General features: G+C 34.5%; 2 protein-coding genes across 2 annotated transcripts; one reads left to right on the top strand and one right to left on the bottom strand.

The window, feature by feature from the left end:
* Positions 1-2,959: 2,959 nt before the first annotated feature.
* Positions 2,960-3,799, bottom strand: LOC109165377. Its single transcript, XM_019314103.1, has one exon. The coding sequence runs from the start codon at positions 3,760-3,762 to the stop codon at positions 3,127-3,129; it is 636 nt and encodes a 211-aa protein (XP_019169648.1). The 5' UTR covers positions 3,763-3,799; the 3' UTR covers positions 2,960-3,126.
* Positions 3,800-18,530: 14,731 nt separating this feature from the next.
* On the top strand, positions 18,531-22,127 carry LOC109165841 (receptor-like protein kinase HSL1). Its single transcript, XM_019314794.1, has 2 exons — positions 18,531-21,286; positions 21,444-22,127. The coding sequence occupies exons 1-2, from the start codon at positions 18,697-18,699 to the stop codon at positions 21,839-21,841; spliced, it is 2,988 nt and encodes a 995-aa protein (XP_019170339.1). The 5' UTR covers positions 18,531-18,696; the 3' UTR covers positions 21,842-22,127.
* Positions 22,128-26,367: the final 4,240 nt, after the last annotated feature.

Here is a 26,367-nt window from a genome sequence, read left to right as displayed (position 1 = left end):
GTTCATATTTCTTTCGGATTGAAGCTTTTATTCCATAGCATGATCCGCTGCTTCGCACCCCATCATTATAACAATTTTAATCCTAGAAGAACAATGAGAGGAGTGACAGTTAATTAAATCAATTAAACCATTGTAATCACCACGACTACTTTTATAAAGTAATTAGAGTGACGATCTATTTCAACTACTCAAACTGTTACCCAAATTTTTTGTGTAAACTTTTAGCTGAAACTCTGAAAGATGTGGTATTGTTAGATGATTTTAAACTCTATATAATAGTGATTTCAGTTTGACATGGTTTATACTTTGTACTATTTAAAGTCTTAAATTCTATTAACGGGTTATTAGGTATGCTGAATAATGCATATTTGATCATAATACTACATCAAGACTCCTAATTGATCCTTTTATTTGATTAGATACTCTTTAAATATGGTGATGTGGTTATAAAGTATTCCATTTTAAAAGTATTTATTGTGCAAAAGCAATTAAATATGGGGTATTGTTATTAATCATAGTATATTAAATATCATACTCCGTATTAAATATGAGGACAAACACGTGAAACTCTTATATGGGACCTCTAAGAGGTTTTTTTTTTTTTTTTTTTTTTTTTGCAAAATTTAATAGGCTGGGTTAAGAAACATTGTATCCACTGTAATAACTGTATTTATTTTAATTTTTCTATTCTTCCTTTTTGTTTTCAAATCAAGAAAAAAAAATATAAACATGAAACACTTGTTTGTTTTTCCTTTCTACAATTAGTAAACACAAAGTAATACTCTTTAACAACCTATTTGATTCGCTGAAAAATATTTGAAGAAAATGAAATTGAAATTTCATGGAAAATAAATTTCAGAAAAATGGATTCCATTGTTTGGTTGGTGGAAAAATAAATTAATGAGAATATAGATTCCATTGTTTGATTGAGTTTAGAAATGTAAGGAATAATGAATATTTTTTTTTTTTGAATAAGTAAGGAATAATGAATATAAAGACTAATATGTTACTAAAAAGATCAATAAATAAATAGGTACCTAACTACCTATGTAATTAAGAAACTTTCATAAAGGTAAAATGGTCCAGTTATGTACTTTATCCCAAGTCATGCAGAAAACAAAATCACACCCTTTTACAAATAATTCATTTTCCTCAACTTTGAAGAATTCATTTTCTAATGAAAAATGAATTCCATGAACCAAACACGCATACAACTATATTTTCCTTAACTTTTAGGAAAATATTTTTTTTTCCATAAAACCAATGTTAGGGTTGGTAAAATGCAAAGTATATATTTTATGCTCTTTTTTTTTTTTTTTTTTTTTCATAATACACTAAAACAATATTAATCTAAAACTTCTTTCCCAAAAATTTCATATGATATATGGATAACTATGTTCTATGTAGTGGAAGGATTCGATCTCATCTGAGAGAAACCGGATACCATTAGACCACAAGATTCTTGATGAGTAATTATCATATTTATTGTTAGAATAATGTTTTTTTCTCTTTTATAATTTTAAATCATATGTTCATATTTGTCATGGTAATAAAATTCTTTTTTTTATTTGAAGAATAATAAAATTCTTTTATTCAATGACTATCGTAAATTTATTGACTCTACTTCACGTTAATAAATATTTTATCACGTAAAAAAATACATATTACCATCCAACACGAAATTATCCTTACTTGAACTACGACAATATATCAAACAAAATATTGTCGATTATTTCACCAAACATGAAACACCATGATCTCCCAACAATAACATGATTTGTTTTTTTGAATGCGACGGATCATACAAGTCTGTCTTGAGATTGTAAAATCAGGAGAAAAAAATCAACGGCGCAAAATGGATGGGGTGCAGATTGCTGTTTCTGGTCGCGCAGTACTGAATCAACGTGGGGCCCAGATGATATCCGGTCCGGTTGGATGTGGGAAACTGGAAATGGTTAAAACGAAATTTGGTGAAACCGGAGGGGATTTGTGGGGCCTTATCTTATCCTCCAAGAAGAGGTTTCTAACCAATAGGCTGTCATCTCCAATCTTATTGTCTGCCTCAGCCTTTTCTTTTTCTTATCAACATTTTCCCATTTTTCTTGTGATGCCAATCGCTCTTTCAATTGCGCAAATCCAAAATGCAATTTCTTGAGATATTTTTTTATCGCATCAAGGAAAAAAACAAAAAAAATAGTATAATCTTTGAAGTAAACATCAATTTATAATCAGTGGGGTTCAATTCTTACCATAAACATTGGAGTTAGTTAGGCTTGTGCGTAGCAGCGTAAAGTTTGTATCCATGATTTTTTTCCAATTGCAAAGTTGATGTGTAGAGGTTGAATTCACAACCCTAAAGACCCCCACACCCTGATTCGACGGAGGATGTAAATTATGATATGATAATTTAGCTGAACACAGAGGTTAAATATTTGCTTACTGCGTACAAAGAGCTCCCTCACTACCGCTGATGAGACTCAATTCCTGAACTTCACCCCTATGAGGCTATGACCAACTGAATGCGGGCTAACAAATAATACTCGTGAATGGGGATAGCCTAATATTTACATTCATAATTGAAAGCTTGAAATTACTATTTCATTATTATAGAAAGGTAAAAGACGAAAAATGTTTTAATAATTCTTCAAAAAAAAATGTTATAATGAAAAGATGAAGAGGATCAATAAAGCACAGATTCAGAAAGATTTATGAAAACTTTCGGCCCATTAAAAGGTTCGCACGGCCCAATACTGCTCGACGGGGTTACGGATCCGGATAGAAAGTCAGACATCGGTCCGCTTATTCCGGTGTTTGGTCTAGACTACCTACGAAGCCGACAACCTGCTTGATAAAATGCCTCTACAACAAAATTGTTGCTCACATTTTTGTTCTGTTTGGGCGAAACAAATCTGCCACGTTACATGCAAATGAATCTTGGTTGAAAAATACATAGCTAAAATAATTCCAAGACTTTACATACAAATTTCATTAACTCACTCCATTCAATCAATTTTCCTTAAATCACCCCATCCAATTTTCAATATTAAACAATTTTTTTTTTCTTTCTATACAATGAAAGGGTTATCAAACATTTTTTTTTTAAAATATGGGTATATATAGATCGAGTTAATTATCAGTCGTTAAGGGGAAACCAATTCCATGGCGTTTGGTGGGGAAAACAACAAAAAGCATACTGCAAACCACCCCAATGCCGACCGGCACCGCCGTGAGGATCTCCTGCGCTTCCTTGGACGGCGCCGGGTAGAAACAACTCACAACATTCTGATCAAACAGCGCAATAGCCCCGAAAACCAGGACCGACATGACGGCGTGCACGAAATCAATGAATTTCACCTTGTACTTCGCCGCAAGTTCCGGCGGCAGACTCGCCGACCCGTCGATCACCCACAGCCCTTTCACCGTCGCCACCCCGTAACAGACGTTCCCCTTCTGGTCCTTGAAGCTGTCGGTGAAGCTGAGCAGAAAACACGAGAGGCCACACATGGCGACGAGAGACGCCGTCAAGAACCGACTCACGGCGTCGCAGTCGCCCTGGTTGGAGAATATGGGCGATAGAAGCTGGAAAGCCAGAACCGCGCCGGTGGGGAGAAGGTTGGCTAAATGGGCGGCGCTCTGAAACGTCTGACTAATGGCTTTCTGTACGAGGTTTTTCTCCACTTCATCGGGAACCAACAATGGAACTTTTTCACTAACAACAACATTATTATGGGACAACTCTTCGTCTCCCACATGAATATCCATCTCTTAGAATCTGACAATTTCTTTATCGTTTCTTGGTCGAGTTTTTCTGCTTCATTTAACACCTCTTTTATACGAAACAACATTTACATAAATTATATTTGATGACGGAAAGGTATTGAGTGCAGGAAAAGGGAGGTATAAGCGTTACACTGCCTTGCAAGAAACAAAGAGAAATTTATGTAGTTTTAGTTTGCCCAACATATCATGTTCTGGATTTTGGCCGCCCAGTTTGGTACATACTACTAAAGCTATGGATCGGATCATTAAACTTTTAAGAATAAGTTTTGCAGCGTATCCGCAACATTATTGTTGCTTCTTCACTGGAATACTTAATTTTGCAGACACGATTATAAACTTATAGGATTGCGTAGAAGTGATACCTCAAATTGGGCATTTGATTGGAGTTTATATGTCAGCATGACCAAATAAACAAGAATTTGTTATCCCTGTTTTGGGAGCTGAGGAAGGGATTTTTCCAAGATTAGAAAGTAAAAGTCGTGTAATACATTATCGTATGGTTCCTTTAACGAGATGGGGTGTTTCAAAAATGTTACGAGGCCTACATCATCAAAATTGGTAGCAGTTAGTACATCCGGATAGTTATGTTGTGCATCCGTATGCACCATGCAGTCGTTTTATTAAAAAACGCGCGTCTCCCCTTTAAAAGAAATTCAGGTTCGATTCCCAGCAACAACATTATATTGTTCATTCATTCTGGAATTTTAGTTCATAGATTATGAAATTATAGTTCATTGATTATGGAATTATAGTTCATCGATTATGGAATTGTAGTTCATCGATTCTGAAATTTTAGTTTATAGATTAGATTATGGAATTATAGTTCATCGATTATGAAATTTTAGTTCATATGTTATTGCTGGGAATCGAACCTGATTTTTTTTTTTAAGGGGAGACGCGCGTTTTATTAAAACGACGTCGTTTTTGCATCCGTATGCACCATGGGTGCACAACATAATTTGCCCATAACTATTGTAGCTTTTTTAGACATAGAACATTGAATTTCATCGTAGCCCACTAGGTTTGGCCCAATAAAAGACAACAAATCTCCGAAAAGAATTGAACAAGTTGGACCATAGGGCATTGCCCAACCAAGTTGAATTGGCTCAACTGGAGACAACAATTCAAATAATGAAGTATTGTAAAAAAATAAATTCGGTATAATGTAACCGAATGCACTTTGTAATGTTGTTATTGTAAGAATGCACTATCGTTGAGTTAATCGGTTTCGAAGAATATGGAAATTAAAAGCTGATGATCATTTGCATTGTTGATATAATTAATGAGTTAAGGACTCTAATGTATTCCTGGGCAACTAGCTGGTTGAGCTGCTCCTCCACTGCACAGAGATTTTCCTTCCAATCATATCTGAATCCAATTATGTCATCCTTTCAAATTATTGAATCCCCACATCCTCACCCCAGAGAGTGGATGCTCAAAAAGAAAGAAAGAAAAAGGGAAAATGGCACTTTTTCCCCCTATGTTATATACTTATAGCACTTTTTCCCCCTCAATTATTTATGTAAGCACATTAGCCCCCTCAATTATTTTAAAAGTGGTGGTTTCCCCCCTTAATATATTAAATTGACATTTCTACCCTTAAAGTAAACATTTTATTTATTTTACTTCTCCAACAAATTATTGCGTATATGTAGCGATTACCACGGTTCGATTCGAACTGAACCAGACACTATAGCAATCGAATTAAAAGTTTTCAGTTATGATTCAGATCTAGAACCCAATATTTGGATTTCAATTTATTAAATTTAAGAATAAAAAAAAAAACTGGATCATGAACCGGCGGTTCCGAATCCCGTTCGCGATTTTGAACCGTCTTTATTTTAAAATTTTATTTTTTATTTTAAAATAGCTTAAATTCAACAATAAATGTATTTTATTTTTTCAGTTCGGAACATGAACCGGCCATTCCAGTTCGTGATTTTAATAAACTCTAAATATCGCGTTTTGATTATAAATTGTAATTGGAATATTTTAGTTTGGTTACTATAGTATCTAGTTTGAACCAAATTATAGTAATAATTTATTAGAGAATAAAAATAAATGAAATATTTATTTTAAGGGTAAATATGTTCATTTAACATTTCAGGGGGAAAAAGAGCCACTTAAATAATTGAGGGGGGAAAAGTGCTATAAGTATATAACATAGTGGGAAAAAGTGCCATTTTCCCAAAGAAAAATAAGAGAGCAAATGATTACACATTGAATCTGATCATTCAGACTATCCCATGTTTAAGAATGTTTTTAAAGAAATCCTACATTCAATAATAATACAATATTTTGCTAAATTAATAATAGTTACAACATCCAAATGTACCTCAATATTGATAGGTGGTAAATTTAAAAGAAGATCAAAATGGATAATATCTAAAATATAAAGATTTGAAAATTTTTCTCAAATCCTAATAATCATAGAGCATTGAAAAAATTGACATTTTTAATCTCTCAGTTATGACCTCTCGCTCAATGCTATAAAAGCCAGCTTGCTCTACAGAAAAGAAAGTTCTTAATATTTCTCGATCTATCGAGCAATCATATACTTATAATACTTATTTGACTATACATTTATGTTTATATATTATATTATTATATATGTATGTTCCTCAATCATCTTGTTTGAAATCTCAAATTCAATCATCTTTTTAAACAAGGTGTGGTTAGTCATGTTTAAAAATATTTAAAAGGTAGGCACAAAATAAATATAATAAGGAAAAGAAAGGGTTTTGTGTGATCCAATGACGGAGTCGGATCCTAGTCCTACCACAACTAATGATTCACAAAATATTAGAGGCAAAAGGGGATGGGAGTTTTGTGGTGATCAGAAAAGAAGAGAAAGGCAAAGCAAACAAAGGTGGTGAGAAATGAATTTTCCAATGCACACTTACAAATTATAGCTTTTTTCACGCAAAAAGGAGTGACAAAAAGGAAAAGTTCCCAAAAGAAAGGTTGAAGAGAGAGAGAGAGAGAGAGGGTATGGGGTTGAGTCATGAGATTACAATCATTAATGTGTCGAGGAACAAATTCAACTGGGCTATTCACAATATCACTTTCTTGCCCACTTGCAAAAATTTAATCTCAATTTAATACTGCTTTATTATCTCTTATAAAGTCGATATAAATCACATTAGCAAGAGTTAGAAAATATGTTGCGGTCGCTGCCTAATGCCTCTATTGTTAATCGAAGTTTTTATCTTCACATCTGTTTCTATTTTTTGAATTTTATACCCTCCTTGTTGAGAAAATGATTCAGAATCTCGTTGAGTTTGAGTGTAATTGTTACATGATATAATAATGACTTAAAATACAGATGGAGCAATGGGGCCCCAAGGATCAGTCTTGGTTTCCACCTATCATCAGTAACTCCCCATCTTTAAAGATTAAAGATGTTGATGGCCAAATCCCAGAAGCCAGCCATCCAGTTGTATATGCCATATATTTTTAAAAAAAAATCTCATAAAGGGCACACCATCATTGGAATGGCAAGGTCACTACTTTAGGCATGGACCATAGCTATAGCTAATTTATTGTCCTACTTTAGTTTGCTATATTTTTAACTCCTAAAAGCCTAATCCATCATCCCCTAAAATAACAATTCTTCATACAAAATAACTAACCCATCAAAAAAGGGCATGCCCAAGAATCTTGCTATTATTAGAGGTAACATAAAGTGGCTGGGTGGGAATGTGCAATCTTGGCATCCAAATGGTAATGCACTAGACCCTAGTTTAGCCAATGCATGTGAAAAATATTAACAATTATAGAATCTATGATATAAAAGGGTAAAAGATTAAAAAAAAAAACAAAATTATAATGTAGGGTGATTTGTACAATTATACCCTATGATTTGCCAAATGTATATAAGGAAGAAAGTATAATTTTATGAACCACAAAGTACATTTCATAATGTATAAAATACGATTGTAGATTTTTTATTTTTTTTAATAATGTTTTCCAAAAAAAATGTGCACAAAAATACTATTTGCACAAAGCACGGACAATTGAATGTAAGCACTTATAGTGAGGTTGAGTAATTTATTAATAATTATTACTAAATAAATATTATTCTTCCCAAAAGGTTGAATTCACAACCCCAAGGCCCCCCACACCCTGACCCGACAGAGCACTAAACAAATATTATTTATAAGACATTTGGTAGCTAAGAAAGTTTAATTTTTTTTTTAATATAATATAAAAGGTAGAAAATTTTGGGTCAGCTAGGAATCAAATAAAATCAAAGAAAATATATAAATCCTACCTATGGTGGCATGGTATGATTTTTTTCAATGTGATTGAGAAAGTATAAAACTTATTCAATTACATGTTCAATTTTTTATTATGCAATGTTAAAAAGAACTCTTTTATAATATATCATGTTTGCCTCTTGCTTTACCTATTTGTAGAAAGATAACATTTTACCATTGAATAGAAGATCTCAACTCACCGAAGAAGATTGCAACTCACCATAAAAGTGTATGTCATTTTTTTTTGGGATAAATTTTCTTTTGTATGTATTTCGTTGCTGAATATATTCTATTGGTTTCAATATGCATATACAAAATATATTTTATATTATATATACACATTGCGTTAGTATTGTATGATTATATGGTAATGGTCATTTTGGAGATTTTTTTTTAAAAAATTAAGAAAGTAAACGAATTGAAGGTTTGAAATAGCTTGATAATTTAATTGTTATGATTCTAGCTAGAGTAATATCAAGCATCTTAATTAAAATTCTTTCAAATGTACGTATTTCCTGCAATTATTTTCTATAAATTTAATTAATAAGAAAACAACAAATAACTTAACATTCGAGAATTGATTGTAAAATTTATTACAAATAACATTATTTCATTTGCATAAACATCCGATATCTCATTCAATCATGTTATATCTGTAATGTTTTGACTTTACCATATGAAAAGCCCCATAATTCTTATAATTAAATAATAGGTTATTTGAAGTACGTATTGGTGGGAAGTAGTGATCTAAACAATTCAATTTGTATCCACACATACACCGCCAACGCTACTTTTTCCCTTTAAAATGTGAATTAAGAAACTATTTAAAAAGTAAGTAGAAATGATGGAAAAAGAGATCCAAGAATAATCATAGCCAGATGTAGATATAAAACATGCTATTGCCACAATAATAATGATTGATAAAAATAAATAAATAAACAAACACATCGCTATTAGATGCTACTACTTAGCTTGATTCATATAGAGTACTTTCAAGTATTTCTTTTCCTCTTTGGAAGGACGATGGTCCCCTTTGGCCACCATATGTATATCCTGTTACACCTTTCTCAATCTCAGCCATGAAAGAGATCATGGCTAGTTAGCTAGCTAGCTGCGTTGGTGATTGTGAAAAAGAAACCCTTAAAAAAAAAAAAAGAAGAAGCCCTGGTGCGAAAGTATTGACGACTATCTTATTATTATTATTTTTAATAACATTTTCTCTCTCGCTTTTATTTAGCTTGACGAAAACCTCAAAGAAACTTAGGGGCAACTAATTTAACCATGTTGGTCAGATAGTTGACCTGATAATCACAAGATTTCAAATTTGACTCTTCGTGCAAGTTGAAACTCAAATTGAAAGGAATTTTGCTATTTTTTAAAAAACCCTAATATAATGATACGTTAATAGTAAATTAGTGTAGTTTATTGCTAGATATTACGTGCAGTATAGAACATAATGATGATAAGCTTAAGATCAACCCTAATAAGGGGGTTGTACACAAGATTTAAGAAAAAATGACAAGGTGGAGGAGAAAGGAGAGAGGAGAGGGAAGGCTAAGTTTGTTGCAGTAAAATGAGGATTTTATCAATAATGTGGGTCCCATCTGTTTTCTTATTTGCGCATCTCTTACGCTTTGGGTAAAAACAGCGCGCTCACCGGGCGCATGCCATTGTTAAACTTTTTTGAGAAAAGGGTCAAATAGGCCCTCGAACTTTAGTTTAAAAGTCAATTAGGCCCCTAAACTTTTTAAAGGTGCAATTACACCCATCAACAATTCATTTAAGTGCAATGAAGCACAAAAACAAATTAATGACCTGCTATCACAGGTCATTAGGGTTCAGGCTACCTTCCGGCGAATTTTCTGGCAAAAAAAAGTGACCAGCAACCGACCTAGATTTGTCGAAAATTTCGCCGATCACTTTTTTATCGAAAATTTTGCCGGTCACTTTTTTTTTTTTGGCCGAAAAATTCGCTAGAAGGTGGCCTGAACCTTAATGACCTGTGATAGCAGGTCATTAATTTATTTTTGGGCTTCATTGCACTTAAATGAATTATTGATGGGTGTAATTGCACATTTAAAAAGTTTAGGGGCCTAATTGACTTTTAAGCTAAAGTTCGAGGGCCTATTTGACCATTTTCCCAACTTTTTTTTTATGTGTTTTTATTTTATTTTGTTTTTCTTTTTTCTTTATCTCTTTTCTCTCATTTTCTCTTTGCTAATCACACCTGTAAAATTCCCTCAAAATACGGGGTTAATGTCAGATGAAATAGCTTGGATGGGGTTATTTATAGATGTGGGGTGGGATTAATGAGTGAATTATTTCTCCTGCAAAGATCAAAATAATGTCAAAAAAAAAAAAAAAAAACAACACATGTTGTGCGCGTTCGCGGACAACCGATGGCCACACGGGCGCGTGACTATTTCTTTTATTATTATTATTTTTTAAATTTCAATTTTGTTTTTTCTTTCTTTCTTTTTTTTCTCCACTCTCATCTTCTCTTTCATAATCATAAGGAATGATATACAGTAAACTCTATATATCGACTATCAAGGATGAGCTAGCTAGGGAGTTGGGCATGGCTGACTTGGACATAGCTGCTGACTTGGCTACTAAAACCCATCTACAATGATGACAGGATATTTCTATTCACATAATCACTTAATTATATATATCTGTCTATCTTTACGTCATTATCAGTAATTATTTATATTATTTATTATAAATTAAATGTGTGGCCTGTAATCCCTGTATACACACTTGTAGGTTTTTGTTGATTATATTGGACTTGTTTGGCTGATTTGGCATGTAAAATATCCAACATATATTATGATACTTGTTAGTGTAAATATGAATGCTATGACCCTAACATATATGAAGTCAGATGATGGATTTTAATAGATTAAAGGGAATGGAACAATAAAGCAATAATGTAAACGAAAGACTTTGAGTAGCCCACAACTCTCAAATCTAAGAATAGTCCGGAGTAATGTATTTGAATTGCTCCCTCCTGGTGAGGTTGCATTTTTAGTATTTATATATATTAGCTATTTTAGAGTTAACAACATTCAAATTGTTACAAACAAAATAAATACACGTTTTTACCAGCCATCTAAAACATGTTTCATATTGCCTCAGCGGTGAAGCTACTGAGCATAACAAATGTAACTATGACGTTAGATAGCAACTTTTAGCATGGCCGTTAGGGGCATTAGTTTGATCTGGTCGAGCTCCCACCTCAGTTGATCATCATATTTAGTTTTAGTATGGTAATGGTTTCTATCAAGCTTTAATTTAGGTCAGCTATGGAATTGATGAAGGAGCTGATCAAGGCTAGTGATAATTAGCCCAACAATACTCTAATATGAAACTAAGGCTGCCATTATCCCGGTTTGGGATTGGCAAGCATACATGGCAAGAGAGAGAAACTTTTTTCTTATTTAAAGTCAAGTGTATTGCAAGAGGAAAGAGAATTGACAAAATTAGCAAATGGAGAGAGAATTGACTAATATGACAAAAGTATCGACAACATTACATATATTATGATATTGTTGACCTAGCTAGCTAGATTACTAGATTAGTAGATAGTCATGCCAAATGTGAAATGTACATATATGCCATGCCAAGATATGTTGATCGATTAGTGCAGTCCTAGTCTCCCAGATAGGTAGCTACAATGATGATTGCAATGGCGAATTGAACACCTTTCTTCCATCATGCCACTTTCTCAGCTCCCTAGCTTAACAACCAAGCAAATTAAACTGAGACCTTCATCATTTTATTTTGCACTTTCACCTTCCCATTCACGCTTTCCGCCCTGCAAATGTCTTAGGTCATTTTTCTTTGGTATTGGTTGTGGAGTTATCTAGCTAATTAAGTGATAAAATATACCACTAATACCAGCTAATGTGACAAAAGTAGTGAGCTTATTAAAACGTATTGCTCGTTTGATCTTAAACTCTCAGATCATGTTGGTTGTGGGTTTTTAGATGACAAAAGGTATCAGAAAAATAACACAAATATTTTTTGACATAAATACTAATAATCTGACGTATCACTTTATTCTTGGGAGTTTATAATCTATGGATTTTGTCATCATTTTAATTACTTCAAAATTGACTTCAAAAATTAATACATCCTTGGACAACATTTCATTTACTATATATTAAAACCCTTTGACCAGTCAAATTATATCCATATAATATTAGGGACATCTATCAATTTCTTGACATAATTCTTTCATAATGAGTACTGTCTCTAAAGTATTCTACTGCTTAATTATATGTTTTAATTGCATGCTGCATGCTACTTCAGACTTCAAATAATCAGGGAATTTCTCGCAGGAAATACAAAATATAAAATAATATTAAATTGATTAGTACAGCTAGGTCCAAAATGAATGACCGACTGACAGTAGGTAGGTAGCATTGCAGCATGCATGATTTAAAAGTCACGACATTATGTTATGTATATATATGTATGTGTCTCTATATATATATAATCCGCACACATCATAACATTCTATATGCACACACATATTTTTAATCTCCTAAATTAATTTCAACCATAGATCTATCTTTTTTAATACGTACACCAGATTGATTCTTATGTTATTAATTATGAGTAGTTCTCATATGATCACTAATATATATGTGTGTGTGTGTGTGTATGTGCGCGCGCGCGCGTGTACGTGTGTGTGTGTGTTATTCAATAAATTCAATATAATAAGAAATTAACAAGTTCAGTATAGCAGGCGTTCTAAACTTGGTAAGTTAAGTTTTTTTGTTTTTTTTTTGTTTTTTTTTGTTTTTTTTTGTTTTTAATATGTGCATTAGACATCTTTTATGGGAATTATGGCATTTAATACTCACGTATATATGGAACGCCATCACAATACAATAGGCGAGGTATCACTAAAATCTTTAACCCAATGATTTCACCTCACATTTGAAGATGAGTATAGCTAGTATAAATATCAAGTCTTCATATCATACGCGAATATGAATCTCCAAAACAAGTAGTAAACAAAACATTGTTACATTTTTACTAAAAAGTATTACATACTTAAGATTTGTTTCACATGAAATTAACGACCTCACAAGTTTTTGTATTCTTAAATTATTCATGTCTAGAGCATAATAATCAGGTGTTAATGACATGTTCGTACCCGAGTTTATTATATTTTACAAAATGAGCAATATATAAATATGCATATATTATAAGATAAAATTAGTATTACATGTGGGAAACACGTAAATGGCATAGTGTGTCGAGACTATATAATTACGCGACCAAACTAGTAGACATGAACATAAAAGTACTTAATGATTTATGTTTTGTTTTAATTAAAGAGGATAAAACAATTCCTTTTTTTTTTTTTTAAGAAAATCTTTCAACTAGAAATGAGTCAATTAAATTTCTTTCTACAAGGGCGTGGAGAGATAGCTTCATTGACACTGCATTAATGCTCTTTACATGGTGATTTTGGGACATGTCGGTAGGTTTTCAGTAATAATATTAATGATCAAAATAAATGAACATTTTTAATGGAATAAAATCATAACAAAGATCGTAAAAAAAAAAAAAAAAAAAAAAAAAAAAAAAAAAGTCAATCAAGTCATTAATGGTCAAATTATATACAAGATAACAAAATTATAAAGAAAGTTTTAATTAGTGCAACCTTATTTATTGAGATATTTTGTTGATTTTTCTAACTCAAGTAGGAAAGAGGAGAGAGGAAAAGGTGAGCAAAAGAAAAGGAAAAAAAGTCTGCGTTGACAAAGAAAAAAATTTAAGAAGGGATTTTTATGTGCCCAGCCTGCCGCGTGTTGGGCGCATGAGTGTGCGAAACACGCGTTTTGTGCGTAAAAATTTATATTATTGGGGTCCACAAAAAACTTGTCTTTGCAAGAGAAAAAATCATGCTTCCCATTAGCAAATAAAGCAAGCCCAATTTTTTTTTTCACGTGTAAGCCCATTAAGCATAGATTTTGAGGAGTTTTTGTCAAATTACAAGGAAAGATGAGAGATAACAAAAGTTTTTTTTTATTTTATTTTAAAAAACATCACAAGAAGAAGAACAAAAAAAGCTTTTACGCACCATTTGGGCGCACATCTTGCGTTGAACGCGAGTTAATGAGAGTGGCTTTTCCTTTTTTCTTTCTCGTGGGCCCCACAAAAAATCACTCATCCTGCAAGAATCTTTTATCCTCTCTCTCTCTCTCTCTCTCTCTCTCTCTCTCTCACATCACATTAGGCTCACAACAAAACTCCTAAAATTTACAATTGGGTATGCTAAAACAATTTTCCCATATTAAGGATTATAATTCATCTATTGTTTAGTCTTTACTGTTAACTTTATTCTCCATTAGAGTAGATCTTCTTTGTTGTGTAACTTATCTCCTGTAATGTCTCTTGGTTATACCTATATATTGTACATATATATGCTTCTGCTCTTTAATGCTTAATACAACAGTTAATACTTTTCCTTCATATGGTATCAGAGCCTAAAACACTCTCACGATATTTTGTTTTTCTTTTCTTCTTCTCTTTGATCCAATGGAGATTACAACTAGTACTGCTATCATTCAATTGTCTGCTGCTCCTACTCACTTTCCAATTCGTCTCACTATGGTTAACTTTCCGGTATGGCGTCGACAGTTCACTCCACTCTCATTGGACTTAGACTGCTAGGCTATATTGACGGCACACAAAAGGAACGCGTTCCTTGACATTGCACGTCCTAACCAAATTCCTGTCACCTCATTTGATTCAGCCGATAACACTTCTCATCTCTCTGAAAGCGAAAATGGCTAAGAATCCCAAGGGCTCACGATCTGTGACTGAGTATCTGTCAGTCACACATTATTTGCCTTAATTGAGGTTCAAACCTTTCACCTCCCACTAAAGGGAGCAACCCAATACCAGTAGACCACAAGTCACTTAGTAAAGATATGACATTTGTGTAGACCACAAGTCACTTAGTAAAGATATGACATTTGTGTTACTAAGAATGGTTTATCTAATGCATTTAGATTTATTTATTTGGTTTAAATTTTAAAATCTTTTAATTTTTGTCTATAATGTGGGCACACTAATATTTACTAATTAATGTGTCACTATCTACAATATAATTCTTTTAAATAATTTTTGTTATTTAATTAGTTAGTCTTGAATTGATTGATCTCGTTACAAATTAATATATAATTTACATAATAATTAAATATAGAAATACGGATTATATTAGAAACTCAATAATTTTGTAAAAGAATGTAGGGCTCGTTTGGTTCGCTGGAAAATATTTGAAGGGAAATGGAATTGAAATTCCATGGAAAATAAATTCCAAGAAAATAGATTCCATTGTTTGGTTGGTGGAAAAGAAATTACTGGGAATATGAATTCCATTGTTTGGTTGAGTTTGGAATGGTAAGGAATAATGTGTATAATGACAAATATAACCCTACACAACAATAATAATATAATAATAATAAGAGTAATTAATAAAGAATGGTGAGGGTAAAATTGACATATTAGTTTTTCATGGAAAACAAAATACCTAACAAAAGTTAGGAATTTGTTTTCCTTATACTCAAGGAAAACTTTTTCCAATGAAAAATGTTTTCCATCCAACCAAACAACATAAAACATCATTTTCCTTCACTTTTAGAAAAATATTTTTCATGGAAAATGTTTTCCATCCAACCAAACACCCCGTAGTGTTACTTTATTTGATGGTATAGTTAGTGCAATGAAAAGGACATGTGATATACCAAACATGTTGGTACAGGATAATAGGTTGAGTTGAGTCAGAAAAATTAATTATTATAAATCCGAAATTACATTCGAAAACATTGAGGAAAATAAATCTCCCTGGTACGATGTCGGATCCTCACCTACCTGCCATCAAAATATATTATGACAATTCCCACGCTTCTCTACAGCTGCACTCAAATTCCCTATCTCCCAACTCACAACCAAACGATTCAACATGCCAAACAGGACCCCACCAAAAAGACCTCTATCCAAATTAATATTTTTTATTTACGAAAAAAATCCTCAGCCTTTTTTTTTTTTTTTTTGAATGCTATGACTCAAAAGAATCAGGCTCGAACTCACGACCTCTCACGCACCTTAAAATTTCAACAATTATTCATATTAAGCACAAAACTCACGTACATACTTTAAGCACGAGACTCACGCACCTTAAGTACAAAATTTACGTACTTTAAGCATAAAACTCATCACCTTAAGTTTCAACAACTACTCACATTAAGTACACATTCACACACCTTAAACACAAAACTCACACACCTTAAGCACAAGACTCACGCACTTTAAGTACAAAACTCACGCACCTTAAAACCGCGCGGGAAACATTCACCCGCACTGGAACTTAATTCTATATATAAATCTTTATTTTTAACAATCTATTTAACAGGAGACGAAAAAAATCATCACTTTTGAAATAATTGAGAGGAAAAATATGAAAAACATGAATAATTCATGAAAAAAAAAATGTATAATCGTATAATTCAAGAGAAAAAAATATCATTTTTTCCTTAATATTTCAAACTATGCACAATCACTGGAACATGATGATCCGTACTTAGGTTATAAAGTTGATTCTTACTAATATTTTTTTGATCAAATTTATGGTACATAATAATCTTTATAGTGCAGAATTATGAGTTACTACACAACACAGGATGTGAATTTACTCTGTATTCACCTTCAAATAAATAAATTGGATTGAAAAGTGAAACCCGAAATTGGTGTGTGACATATTTTCCCATAAATGGGAGTTCCCCAGCTCGTGTTCTCCGCTGCATCGAACAAGCAATGTTACGTTACTGGAGAAAACAGAAATTGAAAAATGTGGGAAGAACAGTTCGACAGGTTTCACTGTTTTCATTGACCTCGTTGGGAACTCTGCCCACACTTTTGTCTTGTTTCTCACTGACTCTGAATCTATTTTGTTTCTCTTTTATCGCAGCTTCCTGGACTTAATTTGACACTCGGTTTCCTATCCTGGAGTTACATGCACAAGTCCCATCATAGCATAGAGATTAGAGAACTGATCTGACCATGAATAGACCGTCCCCAACACAAAGAATAACACCTTGGAGCGAGCGTACTCACAAAACTCAAATTCATCACACTATGGGCATCATATAAATCCCACTTTGTGACCCTTGTCAATAGACCACATCAGTGTAAGTTATAATTCACTGATTTAAATAAAGAAGGTTTGACTCAAACAATAGGCGATTCTACTCTCATAGAAAATTAAACTTGAAGCATTGTGGTTACTAAATTAACAATCCAACTAATATAACTTGGCCGGCTAGCAAGTAATAACCTCAATTTAGTAGGCTAAGCTTTTTTCTTTTTAAGTGACGAGAGAAACTTGCAGCTACTACTCGATAGTTCGTATTGGGTAAATGTCACTTTGTGACCATAGCCGAGAAGGTAAAGTAACCTAGGTTATCCATAGTTGACCAGCTCAAATAAAGAAGACGAAGCCTTTTTAACATGATACTAAGAAGTGAAAAATGCCCGCATGGGTAGCTCAACGGGTCATAGAGGTGAAACTTTGGAAGAATGACCAGGGCGCAGTGAGCACCGGTTTAGCCTCTGTGATTAATGTTCAGTTGAGTCACCATGATTTACAACCTCCCACTGCTCTGTCGGGTTGGGGTTCAACCTTTTGGAAGAAGAAGTGAAAAATCAATATAAGTATTTGATTAATTAGCTTTTTATAACTCTAAAATGCTAAAATTCAAAAAATTGCTCAAAGTAACTTTTTGAATTAGTAATTATACCAAACAGTTATCAGCGAACAGCTAATTTACCAAACACCTTTCTACAATCAACTAATGTTATTAATTAATTATATCATCTAATTAATCCAATTAGCTAACAAACATTTACCAAACATGGTTGTATTTTCGAGGACAAAACTATTGTCACATGTTTAATTACTTCATTTACTTGAGCATAAATACGTTTTATGAATCTGCCGCTACTCGTATGGTATTTGCCTGTTTTACGGGCGTGCCCTAATCCACTGTCCCACAACCTGTTGGACTGGGGTCTTTCTCCATCAACCGTACATTACCAATTTTTTCTTTAAAATTTTTACAAAATAATAAAATAATAATAATAAAAAGAAGCATGATCATATAAATACAATCGCTGCAATACAAAAACATGTGAGGCTTGGTGTAGAAATTTGTCGAATAACATAATCATGTAAAAGTTCAGCAAAAAACACACAATCATGAACAGCACAATTGTAATGTTTGATGAAGCATAAACAAAAATTATACATAGTTTTCTCCTTAAATAGGAAATGAAAAGGACAGAATTATGGTAGTAATCAAGAAGCGAGGAAGAAGCATAGACAAAATATGTACTGAGTTTAAACACAGTAAGTCCGTAACTGCAAGTATATATATAAACAAAAAATCTATACATTCCCTCACAGTTTCACACTCTACTTCAACATGTCTTCCACTGTTTTCGTCTCCCACTTCTTCTTAAACTGTTCTTCAGTTTAATCTTCTTCTTCTTCCATCTTTTTCACAGGCGAAGAAAAGAAAAGAAAAGAAAAGAAGCTTCTTCTCTGCTACTGCTATACTCTGCTATTTGGATCAGAATGGTTCTTGAAGTCTTTCTTGTTCTTCTTTTCTTTCCAGTTTTCGTTGTTTCTGTAAACCAGGAAGTTCTGTATCTCCACAGTGTGAAGGTCGGGCTGGACGACCCGGATGGGGTGCTTTCGGGCTGGAATGACGGCGACAAGTCGCCGTGTAAGTGGTTTGGTGTTTCATGTGGCGGGTCGGGATCGGTGACGGCTCTGGATCTTTCGAATGCGAATGTTGGTGGGTCTTTCCCGGAGGTTCTTTGCCGGCTTAAAGATTTGAGCTTTGTTTCGTTTTATAACAACTCGATAGCCTCCACGCTTCCGGATGGGTTGTCGGCATGTAAGGCTATGGAGCATCTGGATTTGGCGCAGAACTACTTGACTGGGTCGCTTCCGCCGGTTTTGGCGGAGCTGCCCAACTTGAAGTACCTTGATTTGAGCGGGAATAATTTTTCCGGCGACATTCCGGCCAGCTTCGGGAGGTTTCAGAAGCTTGAAGTGTTGGGGTTGGTCGAGAATTTGTTGGACGGGACGGTTCCGGCGTTTCTCGGGAATGTTTCGAGTTTGAAGCAGTTGAATCTGTCGTACAACCCGCTTTCTCCGGGTCGGATCCCGCCGGAGCTGGGGAACTTAACGAATCTGGAGGTGCTGTGGCTTAGCTACTGTAACTTAATCGGAGAAATTCCTGACTCGCTGAGTCGGCTCACCAAACTGATCGATTTGGACCTTGCATGGAACCAGCTGAGCGGGCCGGTGCCGAGTTGGATCACCGAGTTGACCAGCGCCGTACAAATTGAGCTCTTCAACAACTCGTTAACCGGGGAGCTTCCGGCGAAAGGGTGGTCGAAAATGACGGCGCTGAGGCTAATAGACGCGTCGATGAACCAGTTGACGGGGACAATTCCGGCGGAGTTGTGCGAGTTGCCGCTCGAGTCACTCAATCTCTACGAAAACCAGTTGGAAGGTAACTTGCCGGAAAGCATTGCAAACTCGCCCAACTTATATGAGTTGAAGCTTTTCCAAAACAAGCTGAACGGAAGCTTGCCCAAAAATCTCGGTAAAATCTCGCCTTTACTGTGGATAGATGTTTCTGATAATCACTTTTCCGGTGAAATTCCGGCAACTCTTTGTGAAATGGGAGTTTTAGAGGAGGTCTTGATGATAGACAACTCATTTTCCGGAGAGATTCCGGCGAGTTTGAGCCAATGCCGCAGCTTACAACGGGTGAGATTTGCGCGCAACAAATTTTCCGGCAGCATTCCGGCGGGGTTTTGGGGGTTGCCCCATATATCCTTGCTTGAGCTGGCAGACAATTCATTTTCCGGAGAAATCTCAAAAACCATCGCCGGAGCTTCAAACTTATCGTCTTTAGTTTTATCAAAGAACAAATTTTCCGGTACCATTCCAGAGGAGATTGGTTTTCTTGAAAATCTTCTTGATTTTCTGGGCAATGATAACCAGTTTTCCGGGCCTTTACCGGCGAGCATTGTGAATCTTGGGCAGATGGGAAGGTTTGATCTTCACAACAATGAATTATCCGGTACACTTCCTAACGGTATTCATTATTGGAAGAGATTAAATGAATTGAATCTTGCAAATAATGATCTTTCTGGGAATATTCCTCTGGAAATTGGTAGTTTGTCTGTTTTAAACTATCTTGATTTATCAGGAAACCAGTTTTCAGGTAAAGTTCCAATGGAACTACAAAATCTGAAGCTAAATCAACTGAACTTGTCGAATAATCGCCTTTCTGGTGATATTCCGCCTTTGTATGCGAAGCCAATGTACAAGAACAGCTTTCTGGGGAATCCCGGGTTGTGTGGAGACATTGAGGGGTTGTGTGATGGGAGAGATGAAGGCAAACATTCTGGTTATGTTTGGTTGCTGAGGTTAATGTTTGTGTTTGCCGGTTTGGTGCTTATCGTGGGAGTGGCTTGGTTCTATTGGAAGTATAGGAGCTTCGAGAAAGCGAAAAGGGCTATTGATAGATCGAAATGGAGCTTAATGTCTTTCCATAAACTGGGTTTTGATGAGTACGAGATATTGGATGCCCTAGACGAGGATAACGTCATTGGAAGCGGGCTATCTGGGAAGGTTTACAAGGTTGTCTTGAGCAACGGAGAGGCGGTGGCTGTGAAAAAAATCCAGACGAACACGAAGCTGCAAGACGAGAGTTGTGATCTCGAGAAGGGCAAGTCTCGGGACGACGGATTTGAAGCGGAGGTGGAGACCCTCGGGAAGATCAGGCATAAGAACATCGTTAAGCTCTGGTGTTCTTGCATCACGAGGGACTGCAAGCTCTTGGTGTACGAGTACATGCCTAATGGTAGCTTAGGCGATTTGCTTCACAGTAGCAAAAGCGGGCTGCTCGATTGGGCGATGAGGTATAAGATAGCCATGGATTCTGCCGAGGGACTCTCCTATCTGCACCACGATTGTGTGCCCCCGATTGTGCACAGAGATGTTAAGTCCAACAATATCCTGCTCGATGGCGATTTTGGAGCCCGAGTTGCTGATTTTGGTGTCGCTAAGGTTGTCGATGGAAACGAGAAGGGCACCAAACCCATGTCTGGCATTGCAGGCTCTTGTGGTTACATTGCACCAGGTATATATCTATATTATACATATATTGCCAGTATTGATCATTGTTGAGTATATAACCATTAATGTGCAATCCAACTATCAGCTTAGGCTTTTAGTTGAAATGGAGCACATGCTTCAATTTGGTATCAATTTAAACCAAATTTGATCTGTATTTGTAGAATATGGATACACGCTTAGGGTGAACGAGAAGAGCGATATATACAGCTTCGGGGTAGTTATACTGGAGTTAGTGACAGGAAAGCGCCCGGTAGATCCCGAGCTCGGGGAAAAGGATTTAGTGAAGTGGGTATGCACCACTTTGGACCAGAAAGGCATAGAGAATGTGATTGATCCAAAACTGGATTCCTGTTTCAAGGAAGAAATCTGCAAAGTTCTCAACATTGGCCTCCTCTGCACCAGCCCTCTCCCGATCAACCGCCCTTCCATGAGACGCGTGGTGAAGATGCTGCAAGAAGTAGGCGAAGCGGGGAAGCAGCAGCCAAAGGCGGGCTCGAAGGACGGGAAGTTAACGCCTTACTACTACGAAGACGCGTCTGATCATGGAAGCACAGCATAGAATGGATGATGGATGGCCCCTTTGGATTCTCTTCTCCATCTGCTAACTACCCAGTTTTATTCCCAGTCCCCACTTGGTCTGTGTTTTAATTGCATGAGGGTGAAGAGTGAAGACAACATGACAGAAGAATTGAAGTGAGACAGAGAAAGAGAGAGTAGAAAACTACTTGTGGATAGTTGGATTGATTTGATTGTAAATTACTCATCCCACAAAATTTTCTACTGTTAACAAGTTTGATCAACTATATGTATTAAGCAAGTTTCAATTCATTCCATATTTGTAGTAATTCTCACCCACCTGGTCCGACTAGATAGTAAAGAGGTAAATTACGATGATTTAACGACCTATTAGGTGGGAGGACCCGTCACTGGTCATCTCACAAGGAATATGTAGTAATTCACAAAAAACAGAATCGCCCACCCTTTTTGCTCACTGCGCACAAAGAGTCCTCATTTTGAGAGATTTGTTCACACTGTCGTTGGTAAGATTTGATTCTTGATCTCTTATGACAAATTTCACATTTGTGATCAGTTGAGCTGTTCATGCGAGCAATATGTAGCAATTGTTGTGACAAAAGATGGAATCGTTCACCTCTTTTGCTCATTGCTCACAAAGAGTCCTTATTTTGAGAGATTGTTCTCATACTGTCGCTGATAAAACTCAATTTTTTATCTCTTGTAACAAATTTTACCTCTGTGACCAGTTTAGCTGCCAATGCAAGCAATACGTAGTAATTCTTATTCCACCAGTACCGTATGGGCAGGCTATAGTTACTAACTTACTATTACCTTAAATGGGAAAATGCAAGAGTTTTCTACTTTGAAAAAGTAGATTTGAAGAGTATCTGTATAGGGGAAAAATTTCACTGTCTTCTGGGTTAAACTGTTGCTCATATTAGAGCAGTTCTGAATAGTAATTAGGTGTAGATTTCAACAGTGGTATGGGGGGGTACTGGACAGCATATATGTTGCACAGGAGAAGTTATGAATGGCAATTATTAGGTTTTATTTATTATGGCTACCTCCATTCACTGCTTTGGGTCCCTAGCCTACCAAATTCCATTGTACACTGCATCTTGAAATTAAATATGTTCTAAAATAAGCTCAAGAATGGCATTCCATAATATATCTAACAAAATACGGATTGTACTTCAATTTTAATAGCCTCCACCGACCCCTGTCTTGGAACGTCGATAGAGGATTCACCGATTCTTGTCTTGGAGAATGTTGACAGAGGAGGTAAGGAATCAAACTCTTAACTTAGCGACTACCAACAGAGCAGTTATTAACTCTATTTGAATTGATCAATCAGTTGAGCTGTGTCGATAACAACAGAAATGCTGATGTAGGTGATTGTGTATTCTCATTCATTCATTTGTGGACTTTGAGCTAATGATGAAATGGCAGAAGGATTGAGGATGAGTGGATGAGCATTAGTGGGATTGGTTTTGATTTGATCTGAAATATGAGCACCCAAACTTCACATTCAAATCCTTGTTGAGTGTGTTCTTGGCCACCCTTGTTTCTTTAGATGAACTATGGAAAAAAACACTACAAGTGCTCATTCAAAATATACATAAAAATGTGATATAGTCAAAATAAAAAAAGTGACGACGAGTATCACCTGATACCACTTGTTTAGCTAAACTTTTCAAATTTGAGTATTATTGGCGAATTTGACGCTATTACAATGTAATATCTGTCCATACATATTAAATCCGTGACCTCCTATTTGAGAGGGTCACAATTATACCACTTAACTACAAAATCTTTAATATACTTAATATTAAATTAAAATGAAAATCTTAAATTCAATACCCAATACCCAATGTTATTTTTAATGACTTAAATCCTTAAATCTAGGCATCTAGGTCAAGGGTACATAGTCCATAGAGGTGATAGGCAACATTTGGTAGGAACTAATGGTAGGATGTATATGATTAATCTGTACAACCTAAGAAAATGTGGTTTGTGAAATGTGAAAGATAATCTCACATAATGTGTAGCTTTTAATTAAAGGGAATATAAAAAAGAAACTTGAAATAGGCATTACTCAACCTCAAAATAGGTAATAGGTAATAGGTTGGATTCCTTTGGAAACAGAGAAGGGTAGTTGAAACAGTAATTTCATTTCTTTAATCTTATTTTGTACTTTATGATGTACTCTTACCTCTCTAAACCATAATCTACGTTCTACAACCTAGGCTGCACCCAACATCACTGCTCTGAACAAAAAAAAAAAAAAAAAAAAAAAAAAAAAAAAATCTTCGAAAATTTTGAAAAAGCTTATATCTCCATAACTCCATCACAGTTAAATTTATTGATAAGTTTGACTTTGTTGCATATAATTGATAAGTTTGACTTTGTTGCATATAAAAATATAAGATACGTATAATAGCAACTTCAATAGGGGTAGATTTTTGTGAATTTTTATAAGTCATGTAAGAGAGAAGAAAATAAGAAAGATAAAATAATAATAATAATAATAATAATAATAAGTTTTGACAAGAAAAACAAAAAAAACAAAAAAACATTACGCGCCCAAAGACGTGTGCATTGCACGCGCCTTCTGGACGTGCAAATTGCTGCACACGCCCAACAATCTACCGCAAATTTTTCTCTTTCCCCTAAAAGTAGACCCTCCCACAAATCATATTTTCAAGACAAAAATCTAACTAAAAATTTTCATTTTTCATTAGATAAAAACTAATTCTTAATTTTTTTCTTCCTCAAAACTAAACAAAAACTACTGAGATACTTTCTGTGATTAATTTTATGTACCTAATCCCTCAACTAATAGATTTAAAAATTGAGTTCACATTCTTAAAAAAAAAAAAAAATTGAGTTCTCAATGTTATATCATCTGTGGGAATTAGGTTTCGTTTGGCAGTGTCAGAGTGTATGTGTTCACATTTAATTTGAGATGCAACCATATGGCAGAAGCGGTGGAAAGTGATATGACAAGATAGCTGCGGACTACAGATTAAGTGTAGGTAAATATTAATGTTGAACATAAATGGAGATCTAAATTTTATGCGAAAACCCATTTACTAATTTCAGTGTAAGTTCATGTTGTGTCAAAAGATGATAAATTATCTTTATCACGTAGATCCCAATAAAAATGTCAACATCAAAATTTTATGAGAAGAAATAAAAATTAAAAATAAAATTTAAAAATAAACATAGTATTTTGATAATGTATCCATAACTACTTTCTCAACCTATTGAAGCACAATAGTCAATACTGACTCCACTCAATCGTTATACCGTGCACCAGGACGTACATAGCACTGTGCGCGCTACGCTTCCCAAAACAACATCGTTTTGTTAAGTTGTTAAAAAAAATCACCTGTTTCGAATGCACATAAACTCATAACAGAATACACATAAACTCATAATAGAATACACATAATCTAACATAATACATAATACACATAATCTAACATAATACATAATACACATAATTTAACATAATACATAATACACATAAACTTTTAACTGAATACACATAATGGGGTTTGGTTAACATAATACACATAAATTCTTAAGTGAATACACATAAACAACTCATAACACAATACACATAAAATTTTAACTGAATACACATAATGAGGTTTGATCTATTCGGATGGATGGAGTGACATTAGCATGACTGGGCGCACATTGTTGTGTGCGCCGTGGTGCACGATATAAATCTCCACTGAGGCTTGAACTGACCCACAACCTCCCATATGAGGGAGCAACTTGGTATCATTAGAGCACAAAATCCTTGACGTCCTTGAAAGGATTAATATATCATTTAATAATAATTAAAAGACTAATATCCTGTTTGATAAAATAATTAGTCTATCGGCCAATTTTAACTTATTTGACTTGGTTAAACAACCGATATGAGTGTTTGATTAATTAGCTTTTTGTAACTTAATGCTTCAAAACACTAAAATTCAAAAAGCTGCTCAAATCAGCTTTTTCGATTAGTTTTTTGATAAAGTCATTTTGTATGTAATCAGTTATCAGCTAACAATTAATTTGCCAAACATCTTTTTACAATCAGTTAATACTATTAACTAGTCAAACTCACTAACCCAATAAGCTATTTACTATACACCCCCTAAATATACAAGAAGCCCCAAATCCTTTATTTGGCCGGGAAAGACTGCTTTTGACTTCAAATATTTAAATGACTAAATTTTATATAACTAAATGATTAAAAGTGTCAATTTTTTAATACTTGGCATTTGTCAAAATCTATTAAAATTAAAATACTTGCCATTTGTCAAAATCTATAAAAAGGACACATGCTGACAAGCATTTGGCTCACGGCTTCACCATAAGCAACATTTATGTAAAATCTAGATTATGTTAAAGAAATAACAAATAGTTATGTTTAATTTAAGAAATTAAATTATATTTAGAAAAGAGTAACTCAGTTTTTATTCATTTTCAAAAGACAGCATCAGACTTCAACAGATTTCAGTATGGCAAAAACAAGAAAAACACAAGTTAAAATGTCTATCTAAACCAGCC

The sequence above is a fragment of the Ipomoea nil genome, unplaced genomic scaffold (genome assembly GCF_001879475.1).
Source record: "Ipomoea nil cultivar Tokyo-kokei standard unplaced genomic scaffold, Asagao_1.1 scaffold3069, whole genome shotgun sequence".
Lineage (NCBI taxonomy): Eukaryota > Viridiplantae > Streptophyta > Magnoliopsida > Solanales > Convolvulaceae > Ipomoea > Ipomoea nil.
Note: the sequence above shows the minus strand (reverse complement) of the source record. Positions and strands in the feature narration are given on the sequence as shown.

Coding starts and splice junctions, on each gene's coding strand:
- LOC109165377 (XM_019314103.1), bottom strand. CDS start 3,762: ATGGATATTCATGTGGGAGACGAAGAGTTGTCCCATAATAATGTTGTT.
- LOC109165841 (XM_019314794.1), top strand. CDS start 18,697: ATGGTTCTTGAAGTCTTTCTTGTTCTTCTTTTCTTTCCAGTTTTCGTT. Junction 21,287..21,443: donor TTGTGGTTACATTGCACCAG/GTATATATCTAT, acceptor CTGTATTTGTAG/AATATGGATACACGCTTAGG.